This window comes from Primulina eburnea, chromosome 18 (assembly GCF_022965805.1).
Source record: "Primulina eburnea isolate SZY01 chromosome 18, ASM2296580v1, whole genome shotgun sequence".
Classification (NCBI taxonomy): Eukaryota; Viridiplantae; Streptophyta; class Magnoliopsida; order Lamiales; family Gesneriaceae; genus Primulina; species Primulina eburnea.
In genome coordinates, this window is record NC_133118.1 from 30,462,017 (window position 1) to 30,484,251 (window position 22,235).

General features: G+C 38.7%; 2 protein-coding genes across 2 annotated transcripts; both read left to right on the top strand.

Annotated features, from left to right (window-relative positions):
* The first annotated feature begins 1,672 nt into the window (after nt 1-1,672).
* On the top strand, nt 1,673-2,791 carry LOC140820126 (dof zinc finger protein DOF5.4-like). Its single transcript, XM_073180449.1, has one exon. The coding sequence runs from the start codon at nt 1,795-1,797 to the stop codon at nt 2,662-2,664; it is 870 nt and encodes a 289-aa protein (XP_073036550.1). The 5' UTR covers nt 1,673-1,794; the 3' UTR covers nt 2,665-2,791.
* A 2,196-nt stretch (nt 2,792-4,987) lies between these two features.
* Nucleotides 4,988-21,939, top strand: LOC140819264 (uncharacterized). The gene is made up of 3 exons (XM_073179273.1): nt 4,988-5,008; nt 5,095-5,243; nt 21,507-21,939. The coding sequence occupies exons 1-3, from the start codon at nt 4,988-4,990 to the stop codon at nt 21,937-21,939; spliced, it is 603 nt and encodes a 200-aa protein (XP_073035374.1).
* The last annotated feature ends 296 nt before the right edge of the window (nt 21,940-22,235 follow it).

The window sequence follows — 22,235 nt, forward strand, 5'->3', positions numbered from 1 at the left end:
GACTCGGAATCGGAATCTGAAGAAGACATAGGTGCTAAGGATAATTAAACAGGTAAAGGAGAGAACTGACCCGGGAGAGGCGTGACAGAATACTCGAAAAGTCGCAAGGATGAGCCGGAGGTGAGCAAGTATGGTTCACGCTCGTGCGAGGCAATCGGGCGAGCGTGCAAGCGGGGCGCTCGGGTGAGCGTGCAGGCCAGGCGAGGCGCTGGCGTCTGGGCGAGCGTGCAGGGGCGCTCGGGCGAGCGTGCAAGCAGGGAGGGGCGAGCTCGGGCGAGCGTGCAGGCGGGCTCGGGCGAGCGTGCAAGCAGGGCGAGCGGCGAGCGTGGCTACGGCACTGGGCGAGCGCGCGAGGGGCGAGCTGCGCGTGGGGCAGGGCGCTCGGCTAGGGCAGGGCGAGCGTGGCTGCGGCACTGGGCGAGCGCGCGGCTGGGGCGAGCGTGGCGCTAGGCTGCGGGGCGCGCTGGCACGGGCGAGCTTGTGCAGTGAGGGAGGTGGCTGCGCGCTGGGCGAGGTGCTGGCAAAGGGGCGAGCGTGAGTGGCAGGGGCGGACGGGCGAGCGGCGAGCAGCGAGCGTTAGTGCAGGGGCGAGCGTGCGCGGGGGGTAGGGCGTAGGCGACGCTCGGCGAGGTGGTGGTCGGTTGTGGGAGGGATGAGGTGTAAACGAAGGGGGATTATAGAATGTATCGTAGGGGTAATTCAGAGGGAGAAGTGAGAATGAAATGAGGAAGGAGTCTATATTTATAGGGGGAGCCCAAATCTTTCTTTTCAAGGCAGGATTCTGATTTGATTTCCTCCCATCCAGGAGAAGATTACGATTCTATTTGTGTGATTTCTCTTGCGAGTGATTGTGGGATTTCTGAAAAAAATTTATGGGGGCGTTGCCCCCACACCCCCACGACCTGACCGGGCAACGCCCCCACACCAAAAAATTTATGGGGGCGTTGCCCCCACACCACCGTTCGTTAACGACAAACAAAATTATTTTTTCTGGCACGGTCCGTCCTCATCGCCGATAAACCAAGGACAACACAATTAATCGAACTTTGAACCTACAATTCAGTTCGACTCGGGAGGGGGAGACTGGTGATACCCCATGGATGAGCCCATCAAGATCTGGCCCAAACCCTCGGCCCATATCTAAGGCCCACAGGTAGCCCACAGGTGAAGGGCCCATGTATTCTCCTATAAATACCAGGTTTGAGCGTATGATTTTTCATTCAGTATATTGTTTTCAGCAGCACCCTTAGCTGCTCCCCCCATATATCCTCAGTCACTGACTTGAGCGTCGGAGGGGCTACGCCAGGACATCCTCCTGGCCCCCTCCTAACGATCTTATTTGTGATTTCAGGCTCAGGGTAGTTTCAAAGCCCACGTCTGAATTAGTGACGCTTGCGTGGATCGGACCCTAAATTTCCCGTGAGTATCAAGACGGTTTATCTTCGTATTATCGACTTGATCCATATATATAATAAAAAATAATATATATTTTTTTATGAATTAGATTGAAAATTCATAGGACAAAATTGATTATGGTTGGGTTTATTGGTAATTTCGTTGTCACGTTGCTTTCAATGTCATTTGGACTGTTTGTAAGGATAATATCGTCATTTCATGTAGGACAGATATCATCGTTATTTTATTTACTTGTAATGAATTATTAGTTGAAGTTGAAAGATTTGTTGGGGATATTCGTTTGCCAGAGAAAGCTCAGTTACTCGAATTGTTTCAGCAAATTAATGCTGCGGATTTTTCATCGGGGAGTGGGATTTTTCAGAGAATTATAAGATAATAATGCAAGATTTTCACTCCATCGGAGTTGGAGGTGGCGGCGGGAGGTTTTTCGGCGGCGGAGGTGGGGACCGGAGGCTGCGAGTGCACGGCCACATCTTGGCACAGCAGGCCTTGAAGTGTCCTCGCTGCGATTCGCTTAATACCAAGTTTTGCTATTATAATAACTACAATCTCTCCCAGCCGCGGCATTTCTGTAAGGCCTGCCGCCGTTACTGGACCAAAGGCGGAGTGCTCCGCAGCGTTCCTGTCGGCGGTAGCTGCCGGAAGACCAAGCGTTCGAAGTCTAAAAGCGGCGTGGGGGATGGGTCGAGAGAACGCAAATCGAAAGCTCAGAGTCCGAGCAGTACAGATAGCTCCAGCCTCACCGCCGGTACACCTTCCTCCGCCGCAGCCTCTGCCGTGGCGGAGGAAGGATCGGCACTGAGCGCTGCTGCATCGGACTCTGCGAAGAAGTACGGTTTCTCAGGTGCGATATTCTACGACGCGAATCTTTCTACGAACCCTAACTTCGATGATCACGACCGCCAGGCGCCGTTGAAGAACCACCACCCCACCTCCACCGACGGCCAGATATTCACTGAGATCGAGAGTTTCGACGGACTCATGACTTCCTTGGATAATACGGCGAGCATGATCGGGTTCAGCATGGCCGACATTCCCACCACGTCGTATGACAGAATGCATCCAGGTCCAGAGGCAGACGAGTTCAAGATGCAGGACACGGACAGCAACGGACTGACGGCGGCGCTGGATTGGGGGAGCTACGGCGGAGATCAATGCCTGTTTGATCTAACGGCTGCCCTTGATCCTTCTTACTGGAGTCAACCCCAGTGGAGTGACAGTGACCATTCCCTACCTTACCTCCCATAATCCCAATTTCTCACCTTTTTATTAACATTTTCAAATACAAATATTTGCTTTTTAAAAAAAACCAAATTTATTTTCCAACATTCAATTTGGGTGAATTTGGTCAATATAATATATATATATATATATATATATATATATATATATATATATATATATATATATATTATAATATTTCATCATATAATTAAGCATTAAAAAATCCAAGTGTAAAACTAACTTGCAGATAGATATATCTTGTTTTCGGGTGCATTCAGGATTGAGTTCATCAAATATACATAAGGTTGTTTGGCTGTGTTTTAATTTGCTTGAATGGATGAGTTTTGTTGTATTTCACTTATTTGTCGTCGTCGTCATCATCATCATTCAGTATTCCGAGCCGTTTGGTTCGAAAGAGATTAAACATTTTTGTTTCATATATCGTTTGACGTTTTTTTAGTTTACGATATATAACAAATGTTCGATAATATAAGATACTTTATTTTTAAAATCTAGACTAGATACATTTGTTAGTGTTAAATAGATTTATCATCGCGATTAGAAAAATAATAAATAAATATTATTATTCTTGCACATATTTTGGATGACAAAAATTTGTGTTAAGACTGTTTCACGGGTCATTTTTGTGAGATGGATCTCTTATTTGGGTCATTCATTACAAAATATTATTTTTTATGTTAAGAGTATTACTTTTTTATTTTGAATATTTGTTATTTGAGTCATCCATGAAAAAATATTACTTTTATGTTAAGAGTATTACTTTTTATTTGAATATCGGTAGGGTTGACTCGTCTCACAGATAAAGATCTTTGAGAATGTCTCACAAGAGATCTATTTTTTTTGGATATGACTTATGAGGTTATTGAGTTTTAGTTCGGTATCTTTATGATAATATAAAATTCGTGGGGATGCTTTCGTTTTTCACTTTACCTAAACAAGATATATATTTTATGAAAATAAAATGGTTGTCAAACATCTTGATTTGAGGTTTTTTTTTTTTTTTTGGAAATATTTTTAACAGACAATTTTTGGTAGTTTCGATCCATCTTAGGATGTGATCTAGGACAGATTTTGTCTAGCTGAAAACTCATTTATCTAAACGACAATTTATTTTTAAAAATTTGAGGATATTTTTACTCGGAAAGTGCTGTCTGATTTAGTTCCTCTAACCACCATATGCTTTACATAAATATCGGTCATCATTATCAGACCGAGTGCTTTAAATAGATCTTTATATTTCAAAACATGATATTTTGAGGCACGAGCATCGTCCATCTCCACATGTTCCACACATGGTCCAAATTTTGCCTTAAATTCTAACTCTCCACATGTGAAAGTTGATGAGATTTTATGATTTATCGTAATTAATACTGTTTATATATGTTTTGAATAACTGTAATGTGAGATGATTTTACGTATGTTTAATTGTGAGATATGTTAATCTTGTTTATATTTATAATAAAAAGTAATATTTTTCATAGGTGCTTTAAATAGAATATTTGTCTCACAAAATCGATTCGGAATACCGTCTCCCATGAGATTTTTCAATGTCTTTGGGTATTTTGTCATTCAATCTTGGTCAACTTTTCAATTTGAAAATTGAATTTTGTACTATATTTCAATATATTTGGAGATAGTGATTTTTTAAAAATAATAATTGAGAAGGTCTAAATGACAAGATATATGTATTTCTCGGGATTAGAGATTATCTCCATCTTAGGCTTCCTCGAGAGCCTTGTCCCATCTTGGATTTTCACTGGGACTTTTTCCCTCACACATTTTCCCATGCGTCATTACTCGTAAAACTTCTTCAGCCCAAACATTGAAGCTTTTATCTACGCAAGATTCGAAGTTATGACCTCCTGGACATATAAATAGTTCAAAGAGACTTGGTACAAGTTGGACTAGTAGCTCAACCGGCACCAAGTTTCTTTGAACTATGTAATTAAGCTAGGAGGTCATGTGTTCGATACATGAGGAGGTATCACTCCACCAAGCTGGTGTGGAGAGTCCTATTGAGTAATGATAAATGAGAAAGTCTGTGAGGAAAAAGACCCGATAAATTTTTCTCACGGCGGAACCTGAAAAATGATGGTCTAGTATCATCTTTAAATCAGTCTCGATAATAATAATATAATAATTAATATTATTATATGTATATTTTTTAAGAATACTAGTATTCATATATAATGGAATTAAATTATATCAATATTTTTTTTACAAATAATGCAGGAAATACATATTTAATCTTACTAAGTCAGGATTCAGGATTCCCTTAGGCTACGTTTGGTTGGAAGGATATGATAAACTAATGATTAGTATGTAAATGATAAAGAAAATGATTGTGGTAGAATTGTAATATATAGTGTAAAATAATATTAGATTTGGTAAGATTTTTAAGTGTATGATAATTTTGAATTTTTTGATGAAAAGACAAAATTGCCCTTCTCATTTGCGGCGGCGGCGACGGTGACAGTCGCGACGGCGGCCGGCCGGAAACAACTGACGTGGGCGGAGGTCGGAAACAGCCGACCGGAAAAATCGGCTGGCGGCGACGGTCGTGGCGGCGGCGGAAAGTGGTGGTGAGTTTGAATATAAGAGAAGGGTAAAATTAGAAAAATAAGAGGTATTAAGAGTCGGATAAATAATCCTAGGAGATGAGGAGGTATTATTTTAACCTACCTAATATAACCTAATCATTCATAGGAGGAATTGACTTGATTAAATAATCACGCGTACCAAACAGCTGAGTAGGCAGGATAAAAAAAATAATCTTACCTAATCACGCGTACCAAACGCTCCCTAATCAGATAAATTCGGAGATGAGGAGATCGGGGCGGGTCACACAACCCTACACATATGTATAGGGGTGATTCGGGGAAAAATGCAAGGGGTAGGGGTATTTCCGGGAATCAGCATATGGAGAGAGCCATACCTGCACAAGGTAAAGTCGATCCTGGGTGTGGGGGCACTGCCCCCACACCCAATCAAGGGTCAAGATTCGATCATGGGTGATGAAATTATTTTAAAAAAATAAAATAAAATGGGCCAGAAATTTTCTGGCCCTTGGATCTGCCCGTGCAGGCACTGCCTGCACGGGCAGCATCGAATTTTCCCCTGCACAAATGATTCAACGGAGAGGGCCAAGCTCTTATCCACGTGGCGCACTGCAGCTGATTCTCCATATCATAACGTGTCGTTATGTGATTGGTGATTACGCTCTGGTCGGTTTGTTTGTCCCGGGGCGGCGTGCCGTCTCCATCTAACTATTTCCTACATTTATAGGGAAAATTTGTGTATTTTTTTAATACATTTGATAATATATTAAATTGGGTACAAAATGAATTGCCTTCGATCGGCCCAAGTCCGTGTAGATTTGAAATGAGACGATCTTATTAATCGAATTAATGAGATAAATTTTTAACATTTGATTCGATTAATGCAAACATATTATTTTTTATCCTAAAAGTAATACTTTTCATTTGATATATGAATCGAGTTTAGTTGTGTAATGTAAATAAATTCACGAGCTCGTTTAATAAGCTGACATATCAATTCTTAAAACTAATGGTACTAGAGAACATGCAGGGTCGATCCTAACAATATTTGGGCTTGAGTCGAACTTTTAAAAAAAGACCTCTGAATCATAATGTGTGTTCATATTTTTTTTTAGTTTCATAGCAATTTTTCAAATTAAATCAATATGTTAAAGACAATATAAAAAATTAAATGAATAAAAATATCAAACATGTCCAAAATGATCACTAAAAAACAACCCGCCTAACAGTTTTAGAGCTAAAAATACTAATCAAGTTTGTATAATCAAGTTGTTTAGTAATTTCTTTCTCAATCGATAACATAGCCAATCCATTCAATCTTTCTTGTGACATGGTTGATCGGAAAAAGTTTTGATGAGTTTAACTTTGAGAAACTTCGCTGTGCACTTGCTACTGTGACAAGGACAATCAACAAGATGTTATAAGCAATATGAGCATTTGGGAAACACCCACCCATTTTCTTCAAGTAATTCTCTACATCAATGGCCGATTTTGCTTCTCTTGGTAATGAGCACCTCAAGAATGTCAACTCTGAAAATAGATCATCCCCATTAATATCATAACACCTCTTATGAGTCAAAGAATTTTCAAGATTCTTGCAAGTCCTCAACAATGTTTCATCGTCTGTACTTTGTAACCTCTCTAGATTGAAGATGCATAAAAAGCCCAAGTCCCGAAGTATCATCAACATCTAAAAATTGTAGTTTAAATTCTTGAGGCCTTGTCTCATATTTTGTCTTTTTTTGTCGTTCTTTTGAAGAATTTTAGCAGTTTTCACTGTTTTAACTTGGTTTGGATTATATATTTACTTTTCGATTATTAGGATTTGGATTATTCATTCTCTTCTTGCTTTCGGTGTTTTTATCGGTACATTTAGGGATTTGGGGACTAACACCTTGAAATTTATGTGTCTGTAAATAATTTACAGAAGAAGAATAATGACGCGCAATGAAATTCAACTTGTAAAGAAATTCCATTTAAATCATAAAACTACAAACCTAAATCCAATATATTAATAGAAATCAAATTATTCAAGTAGTAAGATTCAGGGGGGAAAAGCATTATAATACAAATTATTACCGTACATAACATTAATACACTTACAAGAGTGAGCACGTGCAACTGATGCTGGAGTCGAAGATGGAGAAGACAAAGATAGAAGAGTGGAGCGGTGAGAAGGAGAGCAATTTTATAGGCTCTTATTTGATATTTTATTGATTATTTATATTTTAATATTTATAAATTAAACAGGCTTTTATTCATTATATATATATATATATATATATATATATATATATATATATATATATATATTAATTTTTTTTTAAATTTTAGGGCCCCAAAAAAATATGGGCATGAGGCCTTGGCTTTTTATGACTCTAAATAGGATCGGTCCTGAGAACATGGATGATGGAGTTGAGGGAAAAATGTAACTTGTTATATTATATGTCAATCATTTATTTTATTTTTTTTTCAATTTTGGTCATTTTTCTAATATTGTGCATATATACATATTGATATATCACTGATTAAGAAAAATACTAAAAATTAAAATATATATTACTAAGATCGAAATTTAGCAATATAAATAACAAATTTGCAAAGAGAGAAACTTACGCAATGTAACTCGACATTCATTTGTTGACTCGTTGTTAAATGTCAAGGAGAAAAAAAGAGGAGGATAATATGATGAAGAGTAAGACTATTGTTAGACAGTCTCACGAATTTTTATCTGTGCAACGGGTTAACCCTACAGATATTCACAATAAAAAGTAATAATTTTACCATAAAAATAATAATTTTCACGGATGACCCAAATAAGATATCTGTCTCACAAAATATGATCCATGAGAACGTCTCACACAAGTTTTTACCTATGATGAACTCGTGCATAATGAAATTTTAATTTACGTAAATTTATTTCATTTTCTATTTTGAGTCCATAATACACATTATAAATAAATCCAAACCAAAATTTATTTAATTTAATTTTTTCAAAAAAATATACCTTTTTAATTCTAATAAAAAAATGAAATTATTGTATTAAAATATGGGTAAATTTGAAAAAAATACATCTGTCCATATTTACTTTAAGATTCAGTACCTAAATGATTTTTTTTACAAATCAGTACCTGACATACACTATAAATTAGTTTTAACTACCTAAAAAGATAAATTTACTTTTTTGCCCTTTTATTATTTAAATAAAGATATAATTTTACCCACCAAATTAATTGTGTGTTTTCCATCTACCAAAGTATTAGTACATATTATGAGGTTCCAGATACTTGATTGTGTTATTTGAATATTACAAATGTGTAAAAAAATATTATATTTTTGAAAAATCACCTTAAATTCAATCATTATTGGTTTTTCATTTAAAATTCATTATAATGAATTATTCATGTCATTTTATTTTTAAAAAAATATACTTCTTCACTCATCATAAAATAAGATTAAGTACTTATTTGACATATAAAGTATCTATTTTGAAGTTTCAGATACTTGATTTGGCTCTTTAAATACTTCAAATGTGTAAGAAAATACTGGATCTCATGAAAGGTGTATTTGGATGACATATTCATCTCATTTAAAATTTTTTGTAAAAAAAATCAAATTCCAAACTTAGCATGTAAATTTTAAAGTACTTAGTTTTACTTGAGAAATACCTATTTTGAGTTTGCAAATACTTGAATTCGTAAATGAGATACTCACAATATGTATTAAAATATTGGATATTCGAATAGACAAAGTAAATTCACCAAGTATTGGTATTTCAATGAAAAATGCATTTGGATGACATATTTATCTCAATTAATATTTTTTAGTAAAAAAAATTCTCAAATAAACATGAAAATTTTAAATTATTTAGTTTTACTTTGATAAGTACCTAATTTGAGTTGTCAAATGCTTGATGTCGTAATTGGATATTCGAATAAGCAACGTAAGTTCTCAAAGAGTCCAAGTGTTGGTATTTCCATGAATATGCATTTGGATGATAAGTACCTAATTTGAGTTTGTAAATACTTGATTTGATATAGAAGATACTCATAATATGTAATAGAATACTGAATATTCAAATATGCAACGTAAGTTTACCAAGTGTTGGCTTTTCATGAAAGATGCATTTGGATGACATATTCATCTCATTTAATATATATTTTGTAAATAAAAAATTCTCAAATAAGCATGAAAATTTTAAAATACTTAATTTTACTTGAAAAATACCTAATTTGAGTTGGAAAATGCTTGATTTCGTAAATGAGATCTTTATAATATGTATTCAATATTGGATATTCGAATATGCAACATAAATTCTCTAGGTGTTGGTATTTCCATGGAATATGTATTTGGATGAGAATTACTTAATTTGAGTTTACAAATACTCGATTTGGTACATGTGATACCCATAATATGTAACAGAATACTGGATATTCGAATATGCAACGTAAGTTCATCAAGTGTTGGTTTTCTATGGAAGGTTCGTTTGGATGACATATTTATCTCATTTAATATATTTTTTGTAAAAAAAAAAACCAAACAAACAAATTCTCAAATAAACATGAAAATTTTAAAGTATTTAGTTTTACTTGAGAAGTACATAATTTCATATTGCAAATACTTGATTTGGTACGTGAGATACTCATAATATGTAATTCGAATATGCAACGTAAGTTCATGTAGTAGCCCGAATCCTATTTATTTAAATAAACATGATTAAGTATCTTTAATTAAGTAAATCATGTGTATTTTGGCTTTAGAGTTCGTGTGAGTAAGCTGAGGTGTAGCCAGGAAGGGAAGGGAAGAGCAGCCCGGGAAGGGAAGATTAGCCTGGGAAGGGAAGAGCAGCCCGGGAAGGGAAGAGCAGCCCAGGAAGGGAAGAGCAGCCCGGGAATAGTATTTGGTTGACACGCCTGCCGGGCAGGTGTCAAGTGCATGGTAACTGTTGGACACGTTCATGCAGGTAAGGTGAGGTGTCTTTGTGCATGTTGCCTAGCGACAGGTGTCCGGATGCATGGGATTTGATTGACACGTTCATGCATGTAAGGTGAGGTGTCTTTGTGCATGCTGCCTAGCGACAGATGCCCGGATGCATGGGATTTGGTTGACACGTTCATGCAGGCTGAGGTCTATAAATAGGCCATGGGATTTCTCATTGTGGAGAGGGTACTGTGTCTTTAAATGCAAGTTTTAGCTCTCTAGATCAGCCCGGGAAGAGAAGAGCAGACAGGAAGGGAAGAGCAGCCCAGAAAGGGAAGAGCAGCCCGGGAAGGGAAGAGCAGCCCGGGAAGGGAAGATCAGCCAGGAAGGGAAGAGCAGCCCGGGAAGGGAAGAGCAGCCAGGAAGGGAAGATCAGCCCAGGAAGGGAAGAGCAGCCCGGGAAGGGAAGATCAGCCCGGGAAGGGAAGAGCAGCCCGGGAAGGGAAGATCAGCCGGGAAGGGAAGAGCAGCCCGGGAAGGGAAGAGCAGCCAGAAAGGGAAGATCAGCCCAGGAAAGGAAGAGCAACCCGGGAAGGACAGAGCAGCCCGGACAGAGCAGCCGGGCATAGCCGACGGTCCGAGTAGGGCAGTCAGGGAGCTCAGTATCGTCAGGGCAGACGACGGACTAGACCCGATTGATAGGATTTCCTGTGGACTAGGATTGCTTTACTAGAGGTACGAAAGTACTATCCGAGATATCCTGGTTGAGTATACATTCTTATATGTGTTGCATGATTATTTGCTGCATTGATATATGTCATATGATGCATGCTATTATGTCACGTTTTATGCTGCATGTTGCATTTCATGTTGAGCCGTATCTCTTTCGAGATAGCCTTTATTATTGAGCTGTATCTCTTTCGAGATAAGCTATATCTTGTGGGGCCGCTCAGCCCTGTCTTGTGGATGCATGGACACCGAGAGTACACAGTGGCCGACGGGTCCGGAGGGCTTCGGTGATCCGGGACATTTTAGGTCCACGTCTGATCTTGTAGTGGATGCAGTGACCCAGAGGAGTACCGCGCGGCACTATCCACTTGGCGCCTCTAGACTGAGCATTTTGAGATCTTTTGTGACTCCTGTTTCTTGACTACCCTGGTATCATATCATAGCATGTGCATTTCATATAGGCTTGTATACTCATGCTTTTGTACTGGGCGTTCTTATCGCTCACGTCCTCGGTTTTGTTTATCTTGGACACCCCATTCCCACGGGACAGGCCTCAGGTTGGATGGCTCAGGAGGAGGATGAGGAGGACGTTGAGTAGCCGATTGAGTTAGTTCTTCAGTTCTGTTTTGTTTCGATATGGTTGTACCGCATATTTTCATTTTAGTTCGAGTTGTTCTGGATTTCGATTGGGTTGTATAACTATCGTTTGTTGGCCTTTTCCGCAATTATCTCTGATTGTTATTAATTAAGTTAATTGCATGCTTAATTCTTGATTAGTATGTGATTCTGGAACGGGTCACTACATTTATGGTATCAGAGCATGCATATGATTTTGGGATATAGATTCTGTTTTAGGATTTCCGTTGACCATTTTACCATTTTTTCTCCATTCTATCTTGTAGCGATGGCTGACCACCTTGGTGATGAGAGTAGTCAGGGGAGTGTAGGTCGTTGGGGTGACCAGGGCGATCATAGGCGTCATCGTGAACATCGTCATCGTCGTGATGGCCCTAGGCGTTTCGAGATGCACCGTTTCATTCAGATGGGGCCTAAGCCTTTAGTCGGTGGCGAGACTCCCGATGTTGCTGAGGATTGGTTAGAGCGCATGGAGAGTTGTTTCCGTGCATTCCAATGCACCGAAGAGCAGCAGATGGAGACCCTTGGTTTTCTTCTCGAAGGCCGTGCGCGCAAGTGGTGGCGATCGACTTCTGCGCCGATAGTCCAGGCTCAGGGTAGGGTGACTTGGGTCGAATTCCGTGCAGCTTTCATGCAGCTATATTTTCTTCCAGCCCTTCGCCAGGCAAAGACGATTGAACTTCTGAATCTTAAGCAGGGTAGTATGTCTGTTGATGAATATCAGCAGAAGTTCTTCGAGTTGTTACCCTTTGCTCCTCATATTAGTGGCAGTTCTGAGGCCAAGTATGACCAATTCCTTCAGGGTCTTAACCAGGAGATCTTTGATCGAGTCACTGTCTGCGATAATCCTACTTCTTATGATGGGTTAGTGAACCGGTGTCGCCAGGCAGAGATCAGTCTCCAGCGTGGTAGGTCTATTCTTTCTTCTAGACCTCCGAGTACTTTGAGCCCTCGATCTCAGTCTTTCAAGAAATCTGGTTCTTCTTCTTCTGGATCTGGATCACGGTCTAGCGGTGTTTTTCGCTTTGGTAAGAAGAAGGTTTCTTGTGTGCATTGTGGGAAGAACCATCCATCGGAGCAGTGCCGATCAGCCGCGGGAGCTTGTTTTCAGTGTGGAGAGATGGGTCATCTTAAGAAGAATTGTCCTCAGTTGCGAGGTGGAACAGGATCTGGTTCCGGATCTCAGACGACTGTTCAGCAGAGGATGCAGGGTCAGGCAATGGGTAGTTCAAATCTTCGACCTCGTGCCCAAGGTCAGGTATTTGCGCTGAACCAGGATCAGGCTGCAGATGAGGCAGGGAGAGTTATAGCAGGTACTTTTTGTTTATGCGGTATTCCTGCTTTTGTTCTTATTGATACCGGAGCATCACATTCATTCATTTCTGCACGATTTGTTAAGCGTCATAAGTTACCGTATGTTTCTCTAGACGTCATTCTTTCCGTTTCTACTCCGATGGGTCATTCGGTGTTAGCAAAGCGTCTAGTGATGGGTTGTCCTTTAGATTTTGAGGGTAACGAGTTGACTGCAAATCTTATGATCCTAGAGATGGAAGATTTTGATTGTATTTTGGGTATAGATCTATTGACTACCTACCGAGCTATTGTGGATTGTTACCAGAAGCTTGTTCTGTTTCGTACGACTGAGAACTCTAGTTGGTTTTTCTATGGTGAGGGAGCGCGACCTCCGATGCCAGTGGTATCTGCTCTGAAAGCCTGTCGTGCTTTAGAGTCGGGCGGGGAAGGCTACCTCATCTATGCGATTGATTCATCCACAAGTAGTGTCGGTACAGATGATATTCCAGTGGTTTGTGAGTTTCCTGATGTTTTCCCATATGAGATTCCTGGTTTTCCTCCGATTAGAGAGGTGGAATTTGGCATCGAGTTAATACCAGGGACTACACCGATTTCTCGTGCCCCCTATCGTCTTGCTCCGTCAGAGATGAGGGAATTGAAGCAGCAATTGCAGGATCTTCTTGATAAAGGTTATATTCGTCCGAGTGTTTCACCTTGGGGAGCTCCAGTCTTGTTTGTCAAGAAAAAGGATGGATCGATGCGATTGTGTATTGATTATCGCCAGCTGAATCGTGTGACGATAAAAAACAAGTATCCATTACCTCGTATTGATGACTTGTTCGATCAGCTTCAGGGTACCTCTGTTTACTCTAAGATTGACTTGCGATCGGGTTATCATCAGATGAGAGTCAGAGATGATGATATTTCCAAGACTGCATTTCGTACTCGATATGGGCATTACGAGTTTCTAGTTATGCCATTCGGATTGACAAATGCGCCAGCGGTGTTCATGGATCTGATGAACCGAGTCTTTCGGGATTTTCTAGATCAGTTTGTTGTGGTTTTCATCGACGATATCTTGATTTATTCTCACAGTGTGGAAGAGCATACTCATCACTTGAGGATGGTGTTGCAGATTCTTCGCGAGAAGCAATTGTATGCTAAGCTGAGTAAGTGCGAGTTTTGGATTAATCGTGTAGTATTCCTTGGTCATGTGATTTCCAAGGAAGGAGTTTCTGTGGATCCTAGCAAGATTGAGGCAGTGCTGAATTGGTCACGTCCGACGACAGTGGCCGAAATCCGTAGTTTTCTAGGTCTGGCAGGGTATTATCGTCGCTTCATCGTGAATTTCTCTCAGGTAGCTAGACCATTGACGCAGCTTACTCGGAAGGATGTTCCATTTGAGTGGTCATCTGAGTGCGAAGATAGTTTCAGAGAGCTTCGTCGACTTCTGACTTCTGCACCTGTTTTGGCGTTACCGTCAGGATCTAATGGTTTCCGTGTTTACACCGATGCCTCCTTTCAAGGCTTAGGGTGTGTGTTGACGCAGAATGGTCATGTGATCGCTTATGCTTCCAGACAGTTAAAATCTCACGAGGAGAAGTACCCTATTCATGATCTAGAATTAGCTGCTATTGTGTTTGCGCTAAAGATCTGGCGTCATTATTTGTACGGTGTTCAGTTTGAAATCTTTACTGACCATAAGAGTCTTAAGTATCTGTTCACTCAGGCTGAGTTGAACATGAGACAACGTCGTTGGATGGATCTACTTAAGGATTATGACTGTGTGATCAAGTACCATCCAGGTTCTGCGAATCTCACAGCCGATGCTCTTAGTCGCAAGATGAGAGCCTCTGCACTTCAGACCAATGCTATGTCTAGTGCTGTCCATGATTGTTGTTCGTTGGGGTTTAAGTTCAAACATCGGAAAGGTATGGAGAGCATTCGTGTTGCTACCATTTTATCTGAGCCAACTTTGTTCACTCGGATTCGAGATGCTCAGATGTCTGATCTCAAGACTCAGAGATTAGCTCGGTTGGTTGGTGGAGATAGCAATTTCCATTATCAGACTAATGGTCTTCTGTGTTTGTCTAATCGGGTTGTAGTACCAGAGGATGATACTTTGAGGGAAGAGATCTTGTCTCAGGCTCATCGAAGCAAGTTGAGTGTTCATCCGGGAAGCAATAAGATGTATAAAGATTTGAGGACACGATTTTGGTGGAAAGGGATGAAGCGCAGCATTTATCAGTTTGTCTCCAAGTGTCTAGTTTGTCAGCAGGTTAAGGCAGAGCACCGTCGACCTGGAGGATTATTGTTGAATTTACCTATTCCTGAGTGGAAGTGGGAGCATATCACGATGGACTTTATTACTCACTTGCCATTGTCTTCGAGGAACAGTGATGCTATTTGGGTAGTGGTGGATCGACTCACCAAGTCTGCTCATTTTCTGCCATATAATCGTGATTTCACTTTCGATCGTATGGCTCGATTTTATATTCAAGAGATTTTACGTTTGCATGGAGTGCCAGTCAGTATTGTTAGTGACAGAGATCCTCGTTTTACCTCACGATTTTGGGGTAGTTTCCAGTCAGCGTTGGGTACTTCACTAAGTTTGAGTACGGCTTATCATCCAGAGACCGACGGTCAGTCAGAGAGGACTATCCGTACACTTGAGGATATGTTGCGAGCTTGTGTTATGGATTTCGGAACCGCTTGGCAGGATCATTTGCCTTTGATGGAGTTCGCGTACAACAACAGCTATCATCGTAGTATTGGTATGGCACCATTTGAGGCGTTGTATGGGCGACGTTGTCGTACTCCATTATTCTGGGACGAAGTTGGGGAACGACATGTTGAGGGACCAGAGTTAGTCCAGCAGGCTATTGATAAGGTTGCAGTAATCAAGAAGCGGATTAAGACTGCTCAGGATCGACAGGCTAGTTATGCGAACATCAAGCGTCGACCTCTTCAATTTCAGCCAGGTGAGAAAGTGTTTCTCCGAGTTTCGCCTTTTCGCAGGATTTTGAGATTTGGTCTCAAAGGTAAGCTGTCTCCGAGATTTATTGGTCCATTTGAAATATTGGAAAGCGTGGGAGATTTGGCTTACAGACTTGCATTGCCGCCGTACCTATCAAGTATTCATGATGTGTTCCACGTATCTTTGTTGAGACGATATGTAGCAGATGAGTCTCACATCTTACATCCCTCTGAAGTTCAACTTGATTCGGATTTGTCTTACGTGGAACGACCAGTTCGGATTCTCGATCGCAAAGACAAGGTGTTGCGGAATAAGATCATTCCTCTTGTCTTAATTCAGTGGCAGCGCAGAGGCACTGAAGAAGCCACTTGGGAATTAGAGAGCCGTATGCGTTCAGAGCATCCAGAGCTCTTTTGAGTTGTACTGTAGTTGTAATATGGATGTATATGTGTTTTTCCGTTGTAAACCAAACCTCGGTTGTATTCAACAGTATTTAAGTTGTTTATCGATGCTGTGATTTCGTTTCGTTCTTCTTCTAGCCTGATTTCGAGGACGAAATCTTTTTAAGTGGGGGAGAATGTAGTAGCCCGAATCCTATTTATTTAAATAAACATGATTAAGTATCTTTAATTAAGTAAATCATGTGTATTTTGGCTTTAGAGTTCGTGTGAGTAAGCTGAGGTGTAGCCAGGAAGGGAAGGGAAGAGCAGCCCGGGAAGGGAAGATTAGCCTGGGAAGGGAAGAGCAGCCCGGGAAGGGAAGATCAGCCCGGGAAGGGAAGAGCAGCCCAGGAAGGGAAGAGCAGCCCGGGAATAGTATTTGGTTGACACGCCTGCCGGGCAGGTGTCAAGTGCATGGTAACTGTTGGACACGTTCATACAGGTAAGGTGAGGTGTCTTTGTGCATGTTGCCTAGCGACAGGTGTCCGGATGCATGGGATTTGATTGACACGTTCATGCATGTAAGGTGAGGTGTCTTTGTGCATGCTGCCTAGCGACAGATGCCCGGATGCATGGGATTTGGTTGACACGTTCATGCAGGCTGAGGTCTATAAATAGGCCATTGGATTTCTCATTGTGGAGAGGGTACTGTGTCTTTAAATGCAATTTTTAGCTCTCTAGATCAGCCCGGGAAGAGAAGAGCAGACAGGAAGGGAAGAGCAGCCCAGAAAGGGAAGAGCAGCCCGGGAAGGGAAGAGCAGCCCGGGAAGGGAAGATCAGCCAGGAAGGGAAGAGCAGCCCGGGAAGGGAAGAGCAGCCAGGAAGGGAAGATCAGCCCAGGAAGGGAAGATCAGCCAGGAAGGGAAGAGCAGCCCGGGAAGGGAAGATCAGCCCGGGAAGGGAAGAGCAGCCCAGGAAGGGAAGAGCAACCCGGGAAGGACAGAGCAGCCCGGACAGAGCAGCCGGGCATAGCCGACGGTCCGAGAAGGGCAGTCAGGGAGCTCAGTATCGTCAGGGCAGACGACGGACTAGACCCGATTGATAGGATTTCCTGTGGACTAGGATTGCTTTACTAGAGGTACGAAAGTACTATCCGAGATATCCTGGTTGAGTATACATTCTTATATGTGTTGCATGATTATTTGCTGAATTGATATATGTCATATGATGCATGTTATTATGTCACGTTTTATGCTGCATGTTGCATTTCATGTTGAGCCGTATCTCTTTCGAGATAGCCTTTATTATTGAGCTGTATCTCTTTCGAGATAAGCTATATCTTGTGGGGCCGCTCAGCCCTGTCTTGTGGACGCATGGACACCGAGAGTACACAGTGGCCGACGGGTCCGGAGGGCTTCGGTGATCCAGGACATTTTAGGTCCACGTCTGATCTTGTAGTGGATGCAGTGATCCAGAGGAGTACCGCGCGGCACTATCCACTTGGCGCCTCTAGACTGAGCATTTTGAGATCTTTTGTGACTCCTGTTTCTTGACTACCCTGGTATCATATCATAGCATGTGCATTTCATATAGGCTTGTATACTCATGCTTTTGTACTGGGCGTTCTTATCGCTCACGTCCTCGGTTTTGTTTATCTTGGACACCCCATTCCCACGGGACAGGCCTCAGGTTGGATGGCTCAGGAGGAGGATGAGGAGGACGTTGAGTAGCCGATTGAGTTAGTTCTTCAGTTCTGTTTTGTTTCGATATGGTTGTACCGCATATTTTCATTTTAGTTCGAGTTGTTCTGGATTTCGATTGGGTTGTATAACTATCGTTTGTTGGCCTTTTCCGCAATTATCTCTGATTGTTATTAATTAAGTTAATTGCATGCTTAATTCTTGATTAGTAGGTGATTCTGGAACGGGTCACTACAGTTCACCAAGTGTTGGTCTTTCTATGAAAGATGCATTTGGATGACATATTCATCTCATTTAATATTTTTTTATAAAAGGAAAAACAAATTCTCTGATAGACTTAATTTAATTGTGTTGTTGATAGTCAAAACCAGTTGATCTCGTTAGTAAACCAGAAGAACATATAAAAACAGAAGTTCTCGTATCGTCTTAACAGAGCAGTACTCTTCGTGTACTTATCATATTAGAAAAACAGAAGCAAAACTTGACTTTTGCTAAATCAAAACCTATCGGTCATATATTAAATGCTACCGTTACTTTACCAAGTACGAGTATTAAATGCATCAGTAATGCTGAACAAAGTCATTTAATACGTTTTACCAAATGTGGTATGAAACAAGACTTATTGTTCTGAAGCTTTTTGCAGGAACCTTTTTAGGTAATAAAGCTGATCCTATCAGATGTCAAAGAAGCCGTTTCATATATAGACGTTGGATTCAAGACTTCTATAAATACACAAGATCAACGACGTTTATAGGTTACCGAAACAACGTTTACATTCTCCTATATACGAACGTCGATTTGAGCACTCAGACTTATCATCTTCAAAGCTCAATATTGACACCATCAAATGATAATCGAATTTGAGTATTTAAATGGTAAAATCAAATATTTGTGGACTTGTATTAGGTATTATTTGTATTAATTTAGGTATCAGTGTATCACATTATATACTTCTCAAGTAAAAATAAGTATTTTAAAATTTCAATACTTAGTTGAGAATTTGTTTTTTTTTTTTCACAAAAAAAATATTAAATGAAATGAATATGTCATCTAAATGCACTTTCAAGGAAAGATAAACTCTTGGTGAGCTTACGATACATATTCGAATATCCAGTATTCTATTACATATTATGAGTATCTCATGTAACAAATTAAATATTTACAATATCAAATTAGGTACTTTACAAATAAAAACAAATACTTTAAAAATTTTATGCTTAGTTGGAAATTTGTTTTTTCTTTTACAGAAAAAATATTAAATGATATGAATATGTCATCCAAATGCTTATTCCATGGAAATATCAATACTTGGTGAACCTACGTTGCCTATTCGAATATCTAGTATTTTAATACATATTATGGGTATCTCATTTACGAAATCAAGTATTTGCAAACTCAAATTAGGTACTTCTCAAGTAAAACTAAGTACTTTAAAATTTTCATGATTAGTTGAGAATTTGTTTTTTTTTTTTAAATTATTAAATGAGATAAATATGTCATCTAAATATATCTTCCATAAAAATACCAACACTTGATGAACTTACGTTGCTTATTCGAATATCCAGTATTTTAATACATATTGTGAGTATCTCATTTACTAAATCAAGTATTTGAAAACTCAAATTAAAATATTTCTCATTTAGGGAGTAAAATAAAGTATAGGTAGACTCGAATTAGATATTTTTTGTACTAATTTAGGTATCACATTTTTACTTCACAAATGACACATCAAAAGTCACTCAATATTACTTGAAACTATATTTTTTTATATCCCAAAATAATCAAAATTTAGCCTTAAAAGGGTAAAATCAAGTATATGTGAAATCAAATTAGGTACAATTTGTACCAATTTAGGTAGCACGTTTTTTATTCACAAATCTCATCATCAAAAAATATTCAATATTATCTTCAAATTATATATTTTGACATACTCAATCGAATTTGAGTATTTAAAAGGTAAAATCAAGTGTTTGTGAACTCGAATTATATATTATTTGTATTAATTTATGCATCACATTTTTGCTTCACGAATATCATCATCGGTATCACTTAATATTAACTTCAAATTATATTTTGGCATCCTCAAATAGTTGGATATGAGTATTTACGGGGTAAAATCATGTATTTATATACTTTAATCAGATACTCTTTGTACCAATTTAAGTATCACATTTTAACTTCACAAATGACACAATCAAAAGTCACTTAATATTACTTGGAACTTAAGTATTTTCTTACACATTTGAAGTATTCAAATAGCCAAATCAAATATTTGTAACCCGAAAATAGGTATTTTATCGATCAAAATAAGTAATTTTTCTAATTTAACAATGAGTGAGAAACTGTGTTTTTTCAAAAATTAGATTACATGAATAAGTCATCTTAATGTATTTTCAATGAAAATACCAACAATTATTGAATTTATTGTGATGACTCGAAGATCCAGTATTTTTTTTTTACACATTTGGAGTATTCAAAGAGTAAAATCAAGCATTTGGAACTCCAAAATAAGCATTTTTTAAGTGAAAATAAATATTTAATCTTATTTCATGATGAGTGATGACCTATGTTTTTTTTTTAAAATAAAATGACATGAATAAGTCATCTTAATGTATTTTTCATGAAAAGACCAACAATGACTGAATTTATGGTGAATGCTCGAAAATATAGTATTTTCTTATATATTTAGAGTATTCAAAGAGCGAAATCAAGTATCTGAAATCCCATAATATGTACTTGGTATGTCAAAATAAGTATTTACTTTTATTCCATGATAATTGAGAAACAATACTTTGTTAAAATTATATTTTAAATGGAGAAAAATAATATAATTTTTGTGTATAAAATAATATATTTATTTAAATAATAAAGGGTAAAAATGTAAAGTTTACTTTTTGGGTAGTTAAAACTAAATATATAGATCTGTCAGGTACTGATTTCTAAAAAATAATGATTAGGTACTGAATTTTAATTGAAACATTGACAGATGTATTTTTTGGAAATTTACCGTTAAAATATCGTAATATATTAAGTAAAAGTTTCATGATATAATGATATAAATATTAATATAGCGATATATTGATATACTTTTAGCAGTATTATATTATTTGGCATTATTCTATAATAAATATAAATATCCAGACATATATATTTTACCCGACCCGGACCTAAACATAGCCCATATCGAAGTCAGGCTCCAATGGACTAAAACTAGTAAAATGGGCCTCAGAGAAATCCAGACAAATTGCGGACTTACTTTGATCCTATTTCAGCCCACGATTTTACTAAATGGCCCATTTTTTTAATTAAATGGACTTGGGGGGTTCTAAATTGGCATTTTTTTGGGACTCGAATTTATCTTTTATTTAATATATATGCATAATTTTTTTAAAAGTGAAAGAATTCTCCTGATACTTAAATATAAAATATATTTATTTTTAATATTAAAATTATAAAATTATTTACGCGCACACACACATATATATTAACTCATGATATTATATTTTTTTATCACATCTGAACAAAAAAATTCTTCTAATACCAAACACATTAACATGTTTAAGTTGTTTAATATAAGTTCACCCAAACACTTTAACAATTTATTATTAAAATAATACATCACAATATATAAGTTCTTAAAACAACAAAAAAGCTCACCGAAGCATGGAAAGAGGACACAGGCGAGCTCTTGGATCCCACCCCCTATTGGAACTGTGAAATGCAACATTGATGCAGCCTTTTTCGAAGATATTAACTCGGCTGGAGTTAGTATGGTGGTGCGAGATGTCGAGGGTAGATTTATTACTGCCAGAACCACCTTGATTAAAGGACTTCGTTGCGTAAAAGAAGGGGAAGCCATCGGATTGTTGGAAGCCTTGTCGTGGATCCGTACTTTGGACTATCCTAATGTTATGTTCGAAGTGGATGCAAAGACGGTCCACGAGGCCACGAAGGAACATGCTAATGTCGACACGGAGTTTGGAGGCATAATGGAAAGATGTAGAAATTTAGTAGCTACTGAACGAGGCTACTTGGTGCATTTTGTCCGTAGACAAACAAACGAGATTGCGCAGTGTGTTAGCTAAGCTCTCTCGCTTTTATGATAGCCCTTTTATGTGGGTCGAGACACCACCATGTCTTAGGTGATCTTCTCAACCTGTATTTCGCTACTTCTTCTATTGAATAAATTATTTTTCTTGTCAAAAAAAAAATAATAATTCTAAAAGAATCAAAAAAAAAAAAAAAAAACAACTTATAATACATAAGAGCTTATAAACTGTTTTAAATATATTTGTCCAAATACTATTGATGCCCTCAAAATATTCCACCGCGCATGAGTTTCCAACTCAAGGACCTTAAACGTAACCCATCGGGCATGACT